The sequence below is a fragment of the Littorina saxatilis genome, linkage group LG4 (assembly GCF_037325665.1).
Source record: "Littorina saxatilis isolate snail1 linkage group LG4, US_GU_Lsax_2.0, whole genome shotgun sequence".
Lineage (NCBI taxonomy): Eukaryota > Metazoa > Mollusca > Gastropoda > Littorinimorpha > Littorinidae > Littorina > Littorina saxatilis.
Genome location: NC_090248.1, coordinates 32,226,214 through 32,246,908, shown reverse-complemented (window position 1 = coordinate 32,246,908; position 20,695 = coordinate 32,226,214). Strand labels below are relative to the sequence as shown.

At 45.3% G+C, this 20,695-nt stretch overlaps 1 protein-coding gene across 1 annotated transcript; it reads right to left on the bottom strand.

Moving 5' to 3' along the window:
* Positions 1-1,349: 1,349 nt before the first annotated feature.
* LOC138964514 (uncharacterized) lies at positions 1,350-19,213 on the bottom strand. Its single transcript, XM_070336492.1, has 11 exons — positions 18,863-19,213; positions 18,044-18,276; positions 17,185-17,373; positions 15,909-16,205; positions 14,559-14,819; positions 11,658-11,846; positions 10,521-10,682; positions 9,167-9,376; positions 8,075-8,338; positions 6,734-7,006; positions 1,350-5,664 (listed from the first exon to the last, which is right to left on the bottom strand). Exons 1-11 carry the CDS (start codon positions 19,137-19,139, stop codon positions 4,081-4,083), a joined length of 3,939 nt encoding a protein of 1,312 aa, XP_070192593.1. The 5' UTR covers positions 19,140-19,213; the 3' UTR covers positions 1,350-4,080.
* Positions 19,214-20,695: the final 1,482 nt, after the last annotated feature.

Here is a 20,695-nt window from a genome sequence, read left to right as displayed (position 1 = left end):
AATTAAATATATAAAAATTATTATCAAAATTTTTTTTTCGAAATCAATTTAAAAACACTTTCATCTTATTCCTTGTAGGTTCCTGATTCCAAAAATATATAGATATGGTATGTTTGGATTAAAAACACGCTCAGAAAGTTAAAACGAAGAGAGGTACAGAAAAGCGTGCTATCCTTCTCAGCGCAACGAATACCCCGCTCTTCTTGTCAATTCCACGTGCACTGCCTTTGCCACGGGCGGTGGAGTGACGATGCTACGAGTATACGGTCTTGCTGCGTTCAGTTTCATTCTGTGAGTTCGACAGCTACTTGACTAAATATTGTATTTTCGCCTTACGCGACTTGTTTTCCATTACCAAAGTTCAGGTTTGCCACAAGTGAATATTCTGCATAGGTCAAAAAGCAAAGTAGGAGGTATAATTAAGTAGGGTACGGGGATATTGTAGTATGGAGAATGCTTTTTTCTACCCATGCAAGCAAAGTCGGAAAGCAAGCACACAAAATAACGAAGAATTTGAATCTACAAGAAGAATAGTTGAAATGACTGATGCAAAAAACAACAACAACAACAAAAACATAAATAAATTAATAAATAATTTTTTTTTAAACAAAGGCACACACACAGACACACACAGACACACAAACACACACAACACACACACATCCACACACGCACACACACACACACACACATACACCGCACACACACACACACACACACACACACACACAAACCACGTTGAAAGAACCAATTTCTCTTCAAAAAATGGTTCTTGACAGACAAGTACAGGCTTCGGTTTGGTCAGGGATATAGGTCTATGGTTTGGTCAAGTAGCTGTACTGGAGGACCGTAATCCTCCGTGCGCCGCGTGACTCAGTAGGGCAACTTTGAAAGTTCAAAGTCCTAGCTACGCCGGTGTGGTGAGGCGGCAACGGGAGGAAAACTTAGAATGCCAGAAGTGCCTCGAACAGATGATTTTCGGTTGTACGAAATATTCTGGATCGGTCAGTGTTTTGTGTGTAAATTATGGATTTTTAAAAACAATAAAGATTGTCTTCTTGTTTATGACCCTGAAGTTAGAGCTTGGAGGGAATATCGTTTTATAAATTTGATCTTCCAGCTGTTCGTCTGAGGCTGGTTATTTCTTATACTTCAATGTTTCACAGATTTGTGCAGTGAGTACACTCACAATATGATCTGATCTTTAATTGTAGTGACCTCAAATGCACACACACACACACACACACATACCGTCACACACACACACACACACACACACACACACACACACACACACACACACACACACACACACACACTTTAAAGAAACACCAAGAACACCAAAACACTACTTTGGAAATCAATTTTTCAATTCATCATATGTGTCAACAGTTGGTACCGGCTAACGAGCAATATATATGAAAAAAAATACTACTGATATACTACTGAGTGACAGCTGAGACAACTAGGCTACAGCTATTCTTCTACGACTACCCCCTTAATTCTTCGCTCCTCCCTTCCTCATTGCAAGCTGTTTGGCATTGTTAATCCAGTGCACTGACCATCTAGACTGAAGTAGACAATCATCATCACCATCAGTCCCCTGACCGTCTGTGGCAGTCGTTGCATGGGTGGACATGAGGGATGAGGAGGAAGAAACCCTTCTCCCTTTGATATTTGGCTGCTGCATCCCGCAGGGCTCCCCAAAGTGCGCGTCAGTCCCTGCGTCCAATACACACTAGAAGCCGAAAACACTGGCGCACTAGAAATGTATGGAGGGGGTCCCGGGATGCACTAAACTTTAAAAGAGCGGGTCCTGGGTCGCCGACTGCATTTTCTTAATCGTGCGTACCGTAGATACTTTTTTTAGACTGCAATCGTCAGCTATTGTACACATGCAGTAACCTACACTATGCGTGACCACAATGTTTTATAAGTACACCGGGACTTTTCGGATTTTGGACCCTTGGGACCCTCAACAATTCTGCAGTGGGGGTCCATAGACCTTCTAAAGGTTGAAAGTGGGGTCCCGGGACCCTCTAGGAAGGGCGTCCATGGGGAGTCCCGAATCCTCTAGTAGGATGGACGGGCATAGCTCAGTTGACTGGTCCCCACCCATCCCCTAAATCTCTCGCGTGTTGGCTCCAAGCGCCACACCCCGGCAAACCGCTTCAACAGAGGAGGGCTTAACCACGTGAGGGGGTGGTGTCTACACTGCACCACTGAGCGTATACTGAGCTGGAACAGCAACCACCGCGGTCAGGACGGAAGGGTCCCTAAAAGGACTCAACGGCCTAGTGTACGCGACTGAGGGCGACCCACACCATATTCTGCGGACCTCGGCTGTCGGCCAAGAGCTTGAAGAGGAGACGGGCGCCGTCAAGCTGCAATAAGCCCATTGAAAGGACATGAAGAGGAAGTAGACAATACAGTCATCTAATCCTGTTTGTAAGACTAACCAATGAACCGAGTATGGTCACACATCCCACAAACTTGACGCCATAAGGAGTGTAATAAATTCCTGATTAAAAAAGAAAAAAACCAGTCAAGGTTTTTAAGCAACAAAAAAAAAAAACCCCACCAAAAACAGTATGTGCTTTTACATACACGGATATGCGAATGTTAGGATCTGCACTGTTTAAAGAAGTATAGCGAGAGATATGGCAAGCATGCGATCAGCACATTGAGCAACTCGGCAATCAAAAGAAATGATTGCCAATAAAAACTCCTTATATATCAAACACACACAATAAGCTCATCGTATCACATATTCGTTTTAGGTTGCATTCAAGTATACACACTTGGGAATAACTTAAACAAATTAATGAGAACATGTGAAATCAGAAATAAAGCACAAACATTACCGAAGCCTTAGCGTAACCGGCTTGGCCAACTAACAGTTTGAGTGACGAAAACATTTTAACGAACCAAATACAATGTCAATGTATCAAACAGAAACTTCAAAACTGATGTAACCGAGTGCCGAAACACTACGATCACCTCGGGAAGCGAAGTGCAATCAAACAGGATTGAAAATGTTAGGGGTAATTTCTTAGCCCTACAGGGCCGGACCCAGGGGGGGGGGTTCCAGGGGTTCCGGAACCCCACCCCTGGAAAAAGCATGTACCTTGCTTTGAGTGTTGTTGTTTTTTGCACCAAAACAATGCTGCTCTTAACCCTCAAAACAAGGCCCAGAATGCACCAGATTGCACAGATTTTAACCGTTTTTCAAAAATTTTCCGGGGGAGCATGCCCCCGAACCCACCTAGTTCGCGCGCCTGCTTTGCAGGCGCGCGCTTGTGGCTTCGCCACTTCGCTGATTTTCCCCCCCAAAAAAGGGGGAACCCCCCCCTTACAACTCATTTGGTCCGGCCCTGCCCTATAAAAACTGTTATGCAAACCCGAAGGTTTCCATGAACATACAGACAATCGGAAACCACCAGACCCCATCACAAACAGATTTCCACAATCCACGGGTGTTGACTTTTAAAGGCCAACAACTCGGGTGCAGAGTCTGCTGTGAAAGGAGCAGTAGCCTCCCTGTCACACTGAGAAGAAGAAAACCGAATTGAGACACGCATATTGCCATAGCGAAGTATTAAAATGATAAGCAGAGGAACTTCTTTGCACAAAAAGAAATGAGAGCAATTATATGAGAACAAACCGGTCTTGCGACGTGAAACCGCCTTCGTCGCAAGCTTGTATATGGAAAATTCACGGTCTTTCAGTTTTCTCGAACATTAAAACGGCGATAATTCTGCCTGGACAGTGTGTGTGTCCGACACTGAGTGTCCGGGGGAGAATGCAAAGGACCCGGGCGGGGGGAGAGGATGGAAAGGGGTTTGGGGGTGCGGGGTGTCGGTGGTGGAGTGTTTGGTAGGGAGGGGGAGGGGGAGGGGGAGGGGGACATGTTAGGAGCGGAGGGCAAGTAACGATGCCACAGGTGGAGGGGTGGAGGTATCGAATGAAAGGGGGTTGGGTGCGGGCTGGGTGGTGGTGTGTTAGTCAGAGAGAGTGGGGAGAAGATGTCAGGAACAGAGTGCAAGTTACAACGTTCACTCAATGAGGGTTATCATTCAATCAGACATCATAGTCGTCCTTCCTGTTATCCGGGGCGAGGCGCGAGCGTCTGTTCCAGTGTATGCTGGGAGGTCTGGAGGAGGCACCCATCTTCGTCTCCTCCGCGTGCACGTTGTAGAAGGTGAGGTCCTCCTGGCTGATGTCGATCACCAGGTCGATCCTCAGCGGCTTCTTTGTTTTGCTCTTCTTGCTCTTCTTCCCCTTTCCTTTCCACTTGCCAGAGGGCTTTGTGATCACGCCGTTTGGCAGAAAAGGAGGCGGCGGAGGTGATATACTTTTTTTTAAATCCGGGTTGTCGTCTAAGGGCATGGGCGTCTGTTTCGACTTCTTCCTCGTTCTTGGCTGTTCCTCTCCCTTCGCCGCCAGCCTGGATGACGGAGGCGGCCGTGCAGTGTATTGCCGCTGCTGTTGCAGATCGTCTGACTCGTTTAACTCCTCAGGGTTGTCGTCTAAGGGCATGGGCGTCTGTTTCGACTTCTTCCTCGTTCTTGGCTGTTCCTCTCCCTTCGCCGCCAGCCTGGATGACGGAGGCGGCCGTGCAGTGTGTTGCCGCTGCTGTTGCAGATCGTCTGACTCGTTTAACTCCTCAGGGTTGTCGTCTAAGGGCGTGGGCGTCTGTTTCGACTTCTTCCTCGTTCTTGGCTGTTCCTCTCCCTTCGCCGCCAGCCTGGATGACGGAGGCGGCCGTGCAGTGTGTTGCCGCTGCTGTTGCAGATCGTCTGACTCGTCTAACTCCTCAGGGTTGTCGTCTAAGGGCATGGGCGTCTGTTTCGACTTCTTCCTCGTTCTTGGCTGTTCCTCTCCCTTCGCCGCCGGCCTAGGTGAAGGAGGCGGGCGTGCAGTGTGTTCCTGTTGCAGATCGTCCGCCTGAGGCTCCATGGTGGCGTTGTTGAACTGCTGGTACTGCTGAATGTCGTCTGGAACAGCGTCGTTTTCTGTGTCCATCGGCATCATGTTGTTGGCGTAACCCTGGCCTGGCTGGTTTATCTGAGATGGCTGAAGTCGCTTACGACCGTCTATTAACTCCTCAGGGTTGTCGTCTAAGGGCATGGGCGTCTGTTTCGACTTCTTCCTCGTCCTTGACTGTTCCTCTCCCTTCGCCACCGGCCTGGGTGAAGGAGGCGGGCGTGCAGTGTGTTGCCACTGCTGTTGCAGATCGTCCGCCTGGGGCTCCATGGTGGCGTTGTTGAACTGCTGGTACTGCTGAAGGCCATCCGGCACAGCGTCCTTCTCCGTGTCCATCTCCATCATATAGTTGGCGTAACCCTGGTGTGGCTGATTTGGGGGTGGCTTAAGTCGCTTACGGCCGTCTAACTCACCAGGGGACAGCCGCGGGGAGCTGGTTCTGGGACGAGGGGGTGTTGGGGTGTACGTCCAGGTTACCTCCTTCTCTACTTCTTTCTTTTCCGGTTCCTCCTCCTCAGTGGTCTCAGGGAAAGGTTTCAAGGTCGGGTGGTAGAGCTCGTCGAAGTCCTTGGGCAGGATGATGGTGTCCACCTGCATGTCCTCCACGACCCAGCTCTGCTCGAACGACTCCACCTTGTCGTCCATCTGCGTCTGGAAGCGCAGCGTGCTCGTGTCCACCTGCATCAAGATTACAGCGGATTAAGTTATGCACAATACACTGCTAAAGAGGGAAATAGATTGCAGCTGTATGCAAGCTATTACTGTTGTTTTTGTGTGTTAAAGTACAGTACGACAATGACCATGATGAGGTAGATGATGTTTGCTGATGATAATGACGATGACTACGACCACGACGGTTGATTGATTGATTGATTGATTGATTGATTGATTGGTCGTTTTAGGTCCAACCAGCCACCGAAGGCCTGCCTAAACACCTTGACTTATTTCTTTCCCTGTTAGTGTCATGATGACGACGATGATAAGTTAAGTATGATGACAACAGAGACAATGATGATGTTGTTGACAAAAATGACATTAAGGACAAATTCTGCTTCGAAAATACAACAGCAAAATGCACCCCTCCCTCCCCCCGGGCTTTGCTAAGTTCAGATTTGAAAATACAACAGCAAAATGTACCCCTCCCTCCCCCCGGGCTTTGTTAAGTTCAGATTTGAAAATACAACAGCAAAATGTACCCCTCCCTCCCCCCGGACTTTGCTAAGTTCAGATTTGAAAATACAACAGCAAAATGTACCCCTCCCTCCCCCCGGGCTTTGCTAAGTTCAGATTTGAAAATACAACAGCAAAATGTACCCCTCCCTCACCCCGGACTTTGCTAAGTTTAGATTTGAAAATACAACAGCAAAATGTACCCCTCCCTCCCCCCGGACTTTGCTAAGTTCAGATTTGAAAATACAACAGCAAAATGTACCCCTCCCTCACCCCGGACTTTGCTAAGTTCAGATTTGAAAATACAACAGCAAAATGTACCCCTCCCTCCCCCCGGACTTTGCTAAGTTCAGATTTGAAAATACAACAGCAAAATGTACCCCTCCCTCCCCCCGGACTTTGCTAAGTTCAGATTTGAAAATACAACAGCAAAATGTACCCCTCCCTCCCCCCGGACTTTGCTAAGTTCAGATTTGAAAATACAACAGCAAAATGTACCCCTCCCTCCCCCCGGACCCCCCCCCCCTCCCCCTCGCCCCCCCCCCCCAACTCCGTCTCAAACCACATCGATCCTTACCTTACTGACAGTGCCCGGGTTGAAGAAGAAGTACCTCAGAATGAGAGGTATGGCTCCGGTTAGCAGCGTTGCGAAGAACGTGATGGTGGGAGACAGGTAGTACATGTCAGCATAGGCCAGCACCACCAGCAAGACGAACAGCAGAAAGACCACCGTGCGACCGAAGCGACAGGCTGCTTTGAGGTAGGCCTCATCCAGGCGACCAGGGCTGCCCGGGCACCGTATGGTAGTCGTGTGGAACAGGAACTTCTTGGGGATGGAGAGAATGTCCTCCTGGTAACACACAATTGAAACAAAAGTTTGTTGTTTATGTTAAGTATCGCAGGTGCCAAAAGATTGGTTCCGTGTGACTCTTACTATCTCCTGTTTGAGAGAGAGGGAGAAAGAAAGACAGACAGACAGACAGACAGACAGACAGACAGACAGACAGACAAAGAGACAGAGACAGGGAGAGGGGCTATATTCTTCAGTGACATAATTCTTTATGGAACAGGACAAGGACAACGTCTCCGGACATATTTCTTTTTTTTTTTTAATCACCGTGGCCTTCTCTGTCTGTCTGCCTGTCTGTCTGTCTGTCTGTTTGTCTGTCTGTCTCTCTCGCTGTCTCTCTTTCTTTCTGTCTCTGTCTCTGTCTCTGTCTCTGTCTCTCTCTCTCTCTCTCTCTCTCTCTCTCTCTCTCTCTCTCTCTCTCTCTCTCTCTCGTATAGATCTTTATAAATCCAGCTTAGCTTTTTCAGGATCATCTATGTGGAATTCTTTGCCAATAGAAATCAAACCGTCCGCATCCTTAAAGGCCTTTAAAAGGCAGTTGCACACACATTTGATCACACTATAAACTGCCCCTGATGTTTAGTTTCCATTGTGTACTCGGATAATGTATGCAATGCTCTTAAGTGTTTGTTTGTTTTTTAAATATTGTATATGTAGTTACTCTGAATGTGTAATCCCTCGTCCCCCTCCCCCTTCTTCTTGAAACTTTAGCTGCCTGTATATGGCCCTGTTCGGCAATACATTGCTGTACTTTTTTAAGAAATTTTAAAAAACATTTACGTTTGTTTGTGTCTGGTTTTGTTTTATATGACTTTGTGAGTCCAATATTTTTTATGTTTATACTCGACCATTATTCTGATGTTTTATTAGTTTAATACTTTGATGAGGTATGTGCGCAGTATTTGCTTTTGTTTACAATTATTCTCTGTATATGTTACAAGGACAGGTTGGAAGATTAGGCTAAGCCTAAAACCTTTATCCTTATGTAATAAAGTTCTGAGTTCTGAGTTCTGAGTTCTGAGTTCTGAGTTCTCTCTCTCTCTCTCAACATTTCATTAAAACACTCGCCTTATCCAAAAACATGATCAGACTCCTTGTCCTCATCCGGACAGCCCCGTTCTTGAAGAAGAAGAGCTTCTTGCTTTTGTAACTTTCCTCCTCCTTGTCCTCACGTCTCTTGGGATCTAAGGCGGTGAAGGGTACGATCTTCAAGATCTTGTTCTCTTGATCGTGCCAGTCCTTGTCCGCTTCCCGCTTGATTATGTCCTCGTTCTCTGTGTTCAGCACGTGACGCAACACCACGTTGTGATGGGAGGCGTATGTGTTGTTCACCTGTGTGGCAAGAGAGCATGATAGTTTAACTGACACTTTCCTGACCATAAAATGTCTTCAATGTGTTTCAAGCTGTCGGTCGCTAAATTTGTAGTTACATATAGAAGAACAACATGTTGAGCTGGGTTGAAGACTGACAGTTCAGGTTTCTTCTGAGATAGACCTAAAATATTCAAAACTGAAGAACTATAGTTTCAATCTGTGAATAACATAGAACATTAATGCCATGAAAATGTCTTACTTTTGACCATGAAGGCTGTTGGCTTGCATCCAGTGCTCAAATATTAAATGGAATGGTGCTTGTAACGACTGAAAACTCCTGGATGGATTTTGGATACTACCTTCCGTCAAGGAACCGGCAGTTGGCAGAACGCCCTTGGTTTCTGCTTGACCACCCCATTTTTGTCCCGCAAGTCACATACACCACTCTGAGTGAGTCTATAATGTGATCGACCAGCAGAGCAATGGCACGCAGGAAAAAACTGACACATACGTGTTCAGTGATCCGAATACCCCCTTCCCCCTCCTTCACTCTAAACTGAAGTATTCGACTTTTGAAACCCTTTCTGTAACCAGTTTTAAACACAGTTAACTAAATGTGATCTAGGTCTCATAGAAGAAGCAAACGGTAGCACATGGTAAAACCTAGATGAGGCCTACCAATATGCTACCTTTTGCTATCATAAATAGTTTTGTTCTATGTCAAACTGTGTTCAAAACCTCTTACAGTAACAGAAAGGGTGTTCGATAGTGGAACACTTCAAATTGGAATGTTCTCGCTTCTCCAGCACATCCTTTTTGAAATTTAGTTTGTTTTAACACACATACCACTTTGAAGGAGTCTCTGGCGTAGACAGCGAGCAGAATGATGATGGGGAGGAACTTCGTGACGAAGGACAGGTCCACCACGGCCTGCACGAGCAGGATGACCACCACGTGCACCACGAAGTTGACACTTAAGGTCAGCACGGCGAACACGTCGATCAAGGTCACCACGAACAGCACGCTCTCCAACAGACCCAACGCTGTCATTTCGGCCTGCACATCAACAAACACAGGCAAAAATGTTTTATACCATTTGACTTTAACATCCGATACTACAGGTATTCGAAACACGTCGTTCAAGGTCACCACGAACAGCAAACTCTCCGACAGCCCCGGCGCTGTCATCTCAGCCTGCACATCAACAAACATGGGCAAACAATGTTTGAAAACCTTCAACTGAACATCCGACATTACAGGAATTCGAGAAATGCCAACATGACCGTGAACAGCTACCGCACTCCAGCACTCCCAGTGCTGTCATTTCGGCCTGCACATTAACAAACAGAGGCAAGAAATGTTTAAGAACCTTCGACTGAACTTTCGATACTCTCTTAGCTTGACTTCGCAAACGAAGAAGGCTGTCCTCGTCTGATGCAAGCACGCCGGTGGCTGGTAAGACCTATGCGGGATAGGCAGGACCTGCCTCAACGGCAGCAGGAGAAGGTCTGGGACGGTGCTAATGTTGTAGCGGCACCTCCGTTTTTGCGTTGCTGCCACTTTTCTTTAACGCTCGCTCTGCGGTTGTCATCGAAGAGTACAGTGGCAGGCAGTCAGTGCATTTCAGAGACATCCTGCTTGCTGCCGCGTGGGCAGAGAAAATGTTCCCTCTTTATCTTCACCGCGCTGGCAGCAGAACCCCTCACGCGGAGGTGTTTTCAGACAGGCCAGACACAGGTAGTCCCGGAGGTGAGTGGCCGATACTACAGTACAGGTATTCCAAACATGCCAACATTGCCACGAACAGTAAACTCTTCAGCATTCCCGGTGTTTTCATTTGACCATGAACACCAACAAAGAAAGGCATGCAAGACATGTTTCAGAAATGTATTGTACACCCCTGCACACATGACTCCGGAAGGCGGTTCACTTTGAGACCACATCCGAGCTGAAGAATTAGTACGGCCATCAACATCGAACGCTAAAGAAGAAGACTGAAAAAGAACTACTCTGAGCTAACTTTCGAGTCATGCATTCTTCACCGTGAATTTGCAAGTCGTCCAGGCATGTAAACTGAAACAAAAAATACGTTGCTATGATGTAACCTAAGAATACGAACAACACGTTACCCAAGAACTCGAACAAGAAGTAAATGGTCTCCCTTTAAAGACATAATAAATAAAAACTTAATAGATCTTACTTTTGTTTTACGGCGCCTGTTTTTAGTCTTGCCGCAGACCAAGCTGCCGACGTGAACCAGAAGCTTTGGGACTGGTGACGTCACGACGAAGTAGACGATCAGTATGACGGGTAGAAGTACCAGCAGTATGATTCCTGCCGGGATTGCCAGTATTCCGAACCGCTGCGAATAAAGATGAACACACTCATGGCATATACATCCAGACAGATATACGATTTAAAAGACTGCCCGACACCTAGAAACAAAGCCACGGGCAGACAGACAGACAGACAGAGAAGAAGAGACCAAAAAAAAACCACACACACACACACATACACACACACACACACACACACACACACACACAAACACACACACGCGCGCGCACACACACACATACACACACACACACACACACACACACACACACACACACACACATTCACATGCACACACACATTCATGAGGGCCCCAAAGGGTTTAAAATCGTGATCGTGATTGGCGTTTTTTGACCTTTCTGTGACCGTGATTGCCGAAATTTCCATTTCTGTGATCGTGATGGGACTTTGCCCGTGATCCGTGATGACAAAAAAATCAAGTCTCGTGATCGTGATCGTCATTTGTTTTCGTGATCGTGATGGGCATTATTGCAAAGCATTTTATTTTCAACGTACATTTTTCACAGCTGTATGATCCTCTATTCGTCAAGATGTTTGTGATCGTGAAAACAAGAATCAAGGTAACTGTGATCGTGAAAGCTAAAATTTCCCTTCCCGTGATCGTGATGATACCCCCCCTTTGGGGCCCTCATTCACATGCACACACACGCACGTGATCGCATGCTTTTGGCCCCGAAGCTGAACAAGTACCACAGTACATCAATGCAAAGTACCGTTTGCGTGCACATCAGTCACAAATCTATGGACACCTGTATCCAAAATAGTCAAGGCTTTTAATTTTTCGATTATAAACAACTAAGACGTTTAATTACTGCTGTAAACACACGTTTCCTTTAGAAACAAAGTCTTGTTAGAGCTTTAAGCACACATGTTTAATAAACTAAATCTTTTTGCATCATGAAATCTTAGCTTACACCAAAAACCTTCCTTTAACAACCCACAAAACCGAGTGAGAAAAAAACAACCGCCATGCACTTACTTTGATGGGCCAGAATATTTTCCTGATGATGCTCTGAGAGTGGCTGACCCTGTCCCGCAGCCTGGTTTTGCGTCGTGTGACCTGCAGGAGCTGTGTGTAGGCCCTGGCCAGGTTGTGGTCATGGCAACCGTCAATCACCACCAAGATCAGGTGCAGCAGGTACAAGCTGGACAGCATGGCCACTATCACCTGCAAACAGACATGCAGGTAATGACGTCCAAGTTATGTCGTGCTGCAAAAGCTGCCGATTGAGGAGCAGAGAGACAGTGCAGTTTCGATGGTACACTCTGACGTCATTTTTATCGTGACTGTACAGACAAGTCGCTAGCAATATAATGATACAATGCGAAGCATGGAAACAGCGAAACATGCTACATTTACGCGTGCAAAAAAAAACAAGTCGCGGAAGGCGAAAATACAACATTTAGTCAAGTAGCTGTCGAACTCACAGAATGAAACTGAACGCAATGCAACGCAGCAAGACCGTATACTCGTAGCATCGTCAGACCACCGCTCACGGCAAAGGCAGTGAAATTGACAAGAAGAGCGGGGTAGTAGTTGCGCTGAGAAGGATAGCACGCTTTTCTGTACCTCTCTTCGTTTTAACTTTCTGAGCGTGTTTTTAATCCAAACATATCATATCTATATGTTTTTGGAATCAGGAACCGACAAGGAATAAGATGAAAGTGTTTTTAAATTGATTTGGAAAATTTAATTTTGGTAATAATTTTTATATATTTAATTTTCAGAGCTTGTTTTTAATCCAAATATAACATATTTATATGTTTTTGGAATCAGCAAATGATGGAAAATAAGATGAACGTAAATTTGGATCGTTTTATAAAAAAAATATTTTTTTTACAATTTTCAGATTTTTAATGACCAAAGTCATTAATTAATTTTTAAGCCACCAAGCTGAAATGCAATACCGAAGTCCGGGCTTCGTCGAAAATTACTTGACCAAAATTTCAACCAATTTGGTTGAAAAATGAGGGCGTGACAGTGCCGCCTCAACTTTCACGAAAAGCCGGATATGACGTCATCAAAGACATTTATCAAAAAAATGAAAAAAACGTATGGGGATATCATACCCAGGAACTCTCATGTAAAATTTCATAAAGATCGGTCCAGTAGTTTAGTCTGCATCGCTCTACACACACACACACACACACACACACACACACACGCACAGACACACACACATACACCACACCCTCGTCTCGATTCCCCCCTCTACGTTAAAACATTTAGTCAAAACTTGACTAAATGTAACAAAACTTGACTAAATATAACAAGTCGCGTAAGGCGAAAATACAATATTTAGTCAAGTAGCTGCCCTTTTTCAGCAAGACCGTATACTCGTAGCATCGTCAGTCCACCGCTCATGGCAAAGGCAGTGAAATTGACAAGAAGAGCGGGGTAGTAGTTGCGCTAAGAAGGATAGCACGCTTTTCTGTACCTCTCTTTGTTTTAACTTTTTGAGCGTGTTTTTAATCCAAACATATCATATCTATATGTTTTTGGAATCAGGAACCGACAAGGAATAAGATGAAAGTGTTTTTAAATTGATTTGGACAATTTAATTTTGATAATAATTTTTATATATTTAATTTTCAGAGCTTGTTTTTAATCCGAATATAACATATTTATATGTTTTTGGAATCAGAAAATGATGGAAAATAAGATAAACGTAAATTTGGATCATTTTATAAATTTTTATTTTTTTTTACAATTTTCCGATTTTTAATGAGCAAAGTCATTAATTAATTTTTAAGCCACCAAGCTGAAATGCAATACCGAACCCCGGGCTTCGTCGAAGATTACTTGACCAAAATTTCAACCAATTTGGTTGAAAAATGAGGGCGTGACAGTGCCGCCTCAACTTTCACGAAAAGCCGGATATGACGTCATCAAAGACATTTATCAAAAAAATGAAAAAAACGTTCGGGGATTTCATACCCAGGAACTCTCATGTCAAATTTCATAAAGATCGGTCCAGTAGTTTAGTCTGAATCGCTCTACACACACACACACACACACACACGCACAGACAGACAGACAGACACACATACACCACGACCCTCGTCTCGATTCCCCCTCGATGTTAAAATATTTAGTCAAAACTTGACTAAATGTAAAAAAGGCACCATTACTGTACTGACGATTGTGAATACTCTTTTCTCAATGGCTGTAGGAATGAAAGGTCTCCATATAATTCATTTTTCCATTCGGCAACCACACTTCCCCCTGACACAACTGTTTACAAGTAAACATTTACTGTTTCGCTTGACCACCCTCCCTTCCTTACTCCCCCCCCCCCACCCTCCCTTCCGGCCCCTTTCCAATTGCGATGGAGAGTCCAACAGCCCAACAAAATTCAACATTCGCGCTTGACCTCATAATGACGCAATGACATATGATTTCCTTGCCAAAGAAGAGCCCTGGTAAAAGTTGTCGCTTCAGATCCCCTTTCTTGCATACACACATACTTAATTAAGAACACATATCCCCTCCAACCAAGCAACAGACCTCGCCAAAAACACAGCCAGGATATATAGGAGTTAAGTGACCATGAGGACACATTCATCCCATCCTACTCATCTTTCAAAAGACAAAGTCACGGTAGAAATTGTAGCTCCGCTCAAGATACGAGGTACACGAGAAAGTTATTAACCGGGTGGGAGTCAGCCGTGGTTTTAGATTGGTTGAAATTGAGATTTGTTGTGATTTCAACGAATCAGAACCCGTTATTTGTTCCGATCCGTTTAGGTTTCACCCACTTTTGCTTCATTCACCTTAGACCTGGTCTGTCTCCATCAGTCCAGTAGATGCCGGTACTAGTTGTAACAAAGTGACCGATTTTCACACAACACACTAGCACACATATCCCATCCCGCCCACCTTGCCAAAGACAGAGCCAGGGTAGAAGTTGTAGCTCTGATGCAGGTCCCTCTCCCTGTATATGCCAGCCAGCTCCTGGTACTCCAGGTCCTCGGCAGCCATGGCGTAAAGGATGGGGACGGCCGGGAGAGCCAGCACGAGCAGCACGAGGATGGTGCGCAGGACACGCAGCAGCACGTGCCAGGCAGGACAGAAGTGGCAGCACAGTTCACCGCACACTGGAGTGTTGCAGCAGTCCTCTAGCGGATCCGCGTGTCGCACCTGTCAAAAAGAACTCAAGACTCAAGAAACTCAAGACTCATGATTTAAGATTGTATGTCCTCACAAAAATTCAAAGGAGGCAATGGAATAGGTGCTGCACATTTTTTGTGTTTCTGAATGTATGTTTCTTTAAATATACTTTTATAGCCTAGGGTATATGCATGCTCTATATATATATATATATATATCAGTTAATAACATGCGATCTCCAAAATGAGCCCAGAGAGGAATCACATTCTTAACTGGCTGAAGGAATTATTTGATTTCCCAGTATTTATGTCAGAGTTTGAACACGAGCATTACATTTTACACTGACCTGGACTTTCAACAAACTGACCAAAGGCACACTCCTTTCCGTGAAAACAGTTCTGATCACTTTCTCATATCGGGCCAGGCCTTTACATGGGATAAGAACGTCCTTCCACTTGGACTTATACATCTGATCATGACTGCTCGATGTGCACGGTGAGCAATTTTGTTTTAATGAATTCATTTAGTAGATTGACACTGGTGGCTTTCAGGACATCTACTCAGCAAAAAGTTCTCATTCACCACAGAAAGCATCTAGGCTGTTGATTTTTGTTATGTGTCCAATTGGAGGGATGCTCTTTTACTATGTAAAGCCTGGCAGATCTGAGGATGGACCCCCCGCGGGTTAGGGGGAAGAATTTACCCGATGCTCCCCAGCATGTCGTAAGAGGCGACTAACGGATTCTGTTTCTCCTTTTACCCTTGTTAAATGTTTCTTGTATAGAATATAGTCAATGTTTGTAAAGATTTTTAGTCAAGCAGTATGTAAGAAATGTTAAGTCCTTTGTACTGGAAACTTGCATTCTCCCAGTAAGGTAATATATTGTACTACGTTGCAAGCCCCTGGAGCAATTTTTTGATTAGTGCTTTTGTGAAAAAGAAACAATTAACAAGTGGCTCAATCCCTTATTGAGGCGATATAACCTTCGTGGTTGAAAACGACGTTAAACACCAAATAAAGAAAGAGATCTGAGGATGGTGAGCCGAATCGACTTCACATTACAGCAATGCCTTTAATGATCGTAGAACACCTCAGAATCTGAGAATGCGCGCACTGACCTTACACCTGACCAGAGAGTCAAAGATGCTCCGGAACGCGCTGACCGGGGAGGAGGTCTCCGAAAGCAGCCGGTCCATCTCACACTCGAAGGTCATGCGTTTGACCTTGACCCTGTAAATGACATCTGGCTGCAGCTTGCTGATCTCGGCCCTGAACTTCAGCATCTTGCGCCAGTGGGCCGAAGACAGAACGGTGGCCTTGGAAGAGTCTTGATACTTCTCTGGCGTGGTGGTGATCATCATGTTGAAGCTCTTATTGTCTGGCGGGTGGTAGTAGAAGGAGTACACGTGGTAACCCTGGTAACAGAGGTAAACGGACAGAAAGAATGGCAATTAAACTAGTCTTGCAATATAATGATAGATGAACTCCAGAAATAACTCTGTCGGGAATGCATGGGTTGCGAAAGAGTGACCCCAAACTAGGCATGCAGAAAGAAGGACAGATTGACCGACTAACACACAGGTAGACAGATACTTAAAGCCCCAGTATGTCTCAAATGGTTTACAAAACGATTTAAATCTTCAATGAAAACAGCAGATCTAACCTTGTGGAACACACTTGCAATAGCATTAAATGAAACAGTTCGTTTGATTTGTTATTTAGCCCGCGTAAACCACACACCAGATTTCGTGGTTTATCTAACCCCTGGGCCATCGTGAACCCGTGTGATCAACTTTCCTTATCTTCACAATTTAGTCGTCAGTTTGTGATTTCAATGCGACTGGCTGTATCTGCACAAGCACGTTATTGTGTACCTCTGATTCTAAAACGCAACAAACGGCTGCGAGTCACGCGAACTTGTCGGCGGCGGCTGGCTTCAAAGAAAGCGAGCAGAAATAAGTACTATGCAGAAGTATCGTCTGCTTTGATACACGACCTTTCGTGACCCTGCTTCCGGGCTATCTTTTTTAAAACTTTCAAAACTTCGAATTGTACTGATCTTGTCTTGATGAAAAAAAAAAAAAATTATGATCTAAGAATGTCTTGTGTTACAAGCTGTCAATGTATTATTTAGGTTTTAAAAGTTAGTTCTAGCGCCAAAACGAGGCGCCTGATTGTAGATCAGACGGTCCACAAAAATAAATTCTTTGAACATTTCTCACTCTCGACGAAAAGCAGCCAGGATGTTCCCGTTCGGTGAGCGTTCAAAAGGAAGGGTGTTTGTACTGTGTGTAAAAGCCTGATAGTATCTGTGATGGTTTACGGGAGGCTTACTGTGCCTTTACACAGATGCACTTGTTAAGAATAAACACAAACACATATATTCATATTCACCTTGGGTATCATCATGGGGAAGTATAAGAACAGCAGCACAGACAAAATGACGATGAAAGAGCGCAGCACCCACACCCAGTGGTCGTCAGAAATCTCGGAGCAAAACTCGTTCCCGGCGTCATTTCGCGAGCAGCAATAGTAGACCAGTCTTCCCCAACCATCTTTGCTTCCAACGTGCATGGTGCAAACCTACAACATCAAGGACACAACGTTCTCCTCTGATTTCTCATGAAAGTCAGAAGAACTTTCTATTTTCTCACAGATTCGTGTTACCCAGTAGGCTAACTACTATTATTACAATATGACACACAAAAGGGTTAGAGAAATACACAAAGTAGGTGAGGCTAATTATGTCTGAGACCGAGAAAGACAAGTAGATTGTTGAAGATTTTATCGTATGTCCTAAGTTCCCTGATCACAGAAAAGGGTTCTAGTTTTCCTGTCCATCTTTCCCATCTAAAATAGGCGTTTTGGTTAGGGGAAAAATATACCTGCGCAGTTTCAGCGGCACAGACGACGCACTGCATATTATTGATGCTGCGATAGGGATTATGACGAGTACTTGGCCTTTTTTTCCTTTCACGCAACGTGTAGCGGGCTGGGATAATCTGCAGTGCGTCGTCTGTCCTGCTGAAGTTACATAGGTGAGCGCCAGGCCTTACGTTCCCTGACTACACAAAACATCGGAAAGGCCATGCCACCACAACGTCCCGTTCTTAGCTGTGTTACGATGGTAGGCTATATTACTGTTCTTTGATTAACGCACAATATGGGACACTCATCTTCAACAGTAACACACATTTGGAGAACTGCAGCTCTTCAAAACTAACATAATATAAAAGCCTTATGCTTGAAGTACCCGGATGTCGGCGTCATCAAACTTGGTGTTGCTTCTCTCTGTCGCATTGCCCAGGTCGTAGTAGAGAAACTGCCGCATCCTCTGCTCCAGTTCCAAGGACGACAACCCGTTCAGACAACCGCTGACGTTGAGTCTCAGCTCCAGGTCCACCGTACGCGTCCCAATACCCAGGTAAGGCTTCAGGAGGCCGTAGTAGTAGTGAAACAGCAGCAACAGCCTCTCTGAGTTAGTGCCTGTTGGGACGAGATTGAACGGTAATGGTGCGTTGTGGTGGTGGAGGAGATGGTGGTGGAAGAAAAAGAAGAACGACAAGAACACACACACACACACACACACACACACACACACACACACACACACACACACACAAACACACACACACACACACACCAAACATACACACACACACACACACACGCACACGCACACACACATATTCCAGGGGCGGATCAGTTCATTTTAGGGGGGGTGGGGGGTTTCCAAAAGTATATTGTGAAGATATGGGTGCGAAGCGCCGATCGAGCCGACGGCGCAAAGCGCCTAGCTTTCTAGGGGGGTCCGGGGGCATGCCCCCCCGGAAAATTTTGAAAAAAAGGATGCAAAATGGTGCAATCTGGTGCATTCTGAGAATGATCATTACCAGTTTCAGGCAGCAGATTTTGTCACTGATTAATACCAAAAAAAACCCACACATTTTTTTTTGGGGGGGGCTGGGGGGGGGGGTCCGGAAACCCAGAACCCCCCCCCCCCCCCATGTCCGCCCCTGCGTTCAGTATTTGCAAGGCCTTGGACTGCACACGAAAAGTGACAACAACAGACCTTTAGCACGGAACCATCGCCAGGGCTGGAACCAGTACTGACCGCCGACATTTCTCCAGAACTCTCTGGAGTATCCTTGCACGTGAATCTCGTATTCCACCAGGCGCACGTTGTCCTGCGACATGTAGTTCCGCACAGTCAGTCGCGTGTCATCGTTCACGTTCTCAAAGTCACAGGCATCGGTAGTGGGAGATACTGCGGTTAGAATGAACAGTAGCAGAAAAAAGGCAAGCCAGGGAGATGGTGAGGAATTGGCTTGCGGCGTTTTCTGCCCCATTTTGCCTGTCACTGCTTACCACTGTTGCTAACTTCGGTTCAAACTTGTATCTGATGTATCCGGGTTTTGCTCTCGAGAGCTGAAGGGGGGGGGGGTGAGAGGGCGTGGTTTGGGGATGGGGGGGGGGGGGGTCGAGAAGAAGTGGAATAAGCCTTCCTTTTTAGTTTGGTCGTTTCAGTCCGGGAGTAACACCACGAACAGTCTGATTAAGACATAAAACACAGGGTTCGGGTCACACGTCAACGCTGGAAATTGATCGTCTTGTTTGTTAAGCGGAGACAACGGCTGACAGAAGATGGTGCTCAAGCCTTCATGCGATGCCCCTGTTGATGCCAGCACGGTAAAGTGCAAAGTGTGTTTCCTGCATTCACAGACTACATTGGCGCTCTCTGGCAACCAGCAGTAAAACAGTCAACGTTGTACATGCTATAAATTGTAGCGGTCGCAGCAATAAACTGCAGTGTTGTGGACTATAACCAGTGCAGCAAGACAATCAGCACACGTGTCATTTTTACCATGTAAACAATTGAATCGCAGACACGTTTTCCTTTTCTTCGACTTATGTGGAAGTAGTAATGTAGAAGTCAAAGCGTTCCATGAAGAGTCACAAGTAACTACTTTCACGATTTAAACACAGACTCCTTTCTCTTCTTCTTCGTTTGTTTCTTCTACCTTTTTTCCCTTAAAATTCGCCTTTTTTCTTTCTTTGAAGGAGACTTGACACAAATGTCCCCTATTTCTGAAAACGTATGCACGCACATTACAGTATGCACAAATCGAAGGAAAACAACAACAAAGCGTGTCAACTCAAGACGATCGAGTCCCAGACCACATTACATTTCCATGCACAGCCAGCGACCACTCTTCGATCTCTTTCAATCTTCTCCTTTTATTTTGCAGTCTTATCGACTACATAGACTGAAGAGAAGGCTTTTCATACCTATACGCCAGACCCACAAATAATCACCAAGGGAGACAAACAAATCCTCTTTTTCTTTCCCCTCAAGTTGCAAGGGATTGCAGATAAGAATAGCAAGGTGTCGTAATGATATTCAGTAGTTTAAACTTAGTTTAAAGTCGATCAACAACCCTCCAAGGCCGTCTTTCAAAAGAAGTGGGAGGTCTGATAGATCAAATGTTATGCTTCGTTGCGTTATGAATTTGTGTTTTGAAGGGTGGCTAGTAAGTATGTCTCATTGAAATAAGTTGTCATGGACGCTCTCGTTTCTAAGATTTAAGAAGAATGTTTGACGGTATGCATTGCACTCCACTAGAAAGCTTTGAAAAATCATGTTACTACATCATGTATATATATACACATAGAGACTTGTTGAAAAAGCATAGTGTCACACTAACGGCGAAGTCTTTCCCTAATATGGCTAGTGTTGGTGGTGGTGGTGAGTGTGTGTGTGTGTGTGTGTCGGTGTGTGTGTGTGTGCAGGGAGAGAGAGAGAGAGAGAGAGAGACAGAGACAGAGAGACAGACAGACAGACAGACAGACAGACAGACAGACAGACACAGAGAAAGGTACTGGCTTCCCTGACTGCCCCCCCCCC

Bases quoted from the DNA above. Each gene is read 5' to 3' on its own strand.
- LOC138964514 (XM_070336492.1), bottom strand. From the start codon at position 19,139: ATGGGGCAGAAAACGCCGCAAGCCAATTCCTCACCATCTCCCTGGCTT. The intron at 14,820-15,908 runs GTCAGTGCGCGC...TCTTTTTGACAG, and splicing joins ACTCTCTGGTCAGGTGTAAG to GTGCGACACGCGGATCCGCT. The intron at 7,007-8,074 runs GCGAGTGTTTTA...GTGTGTTACCAG, and splicing joins TGATCATGTTTTTGGATAAG to GAGGACATTCTCTCCATCCC.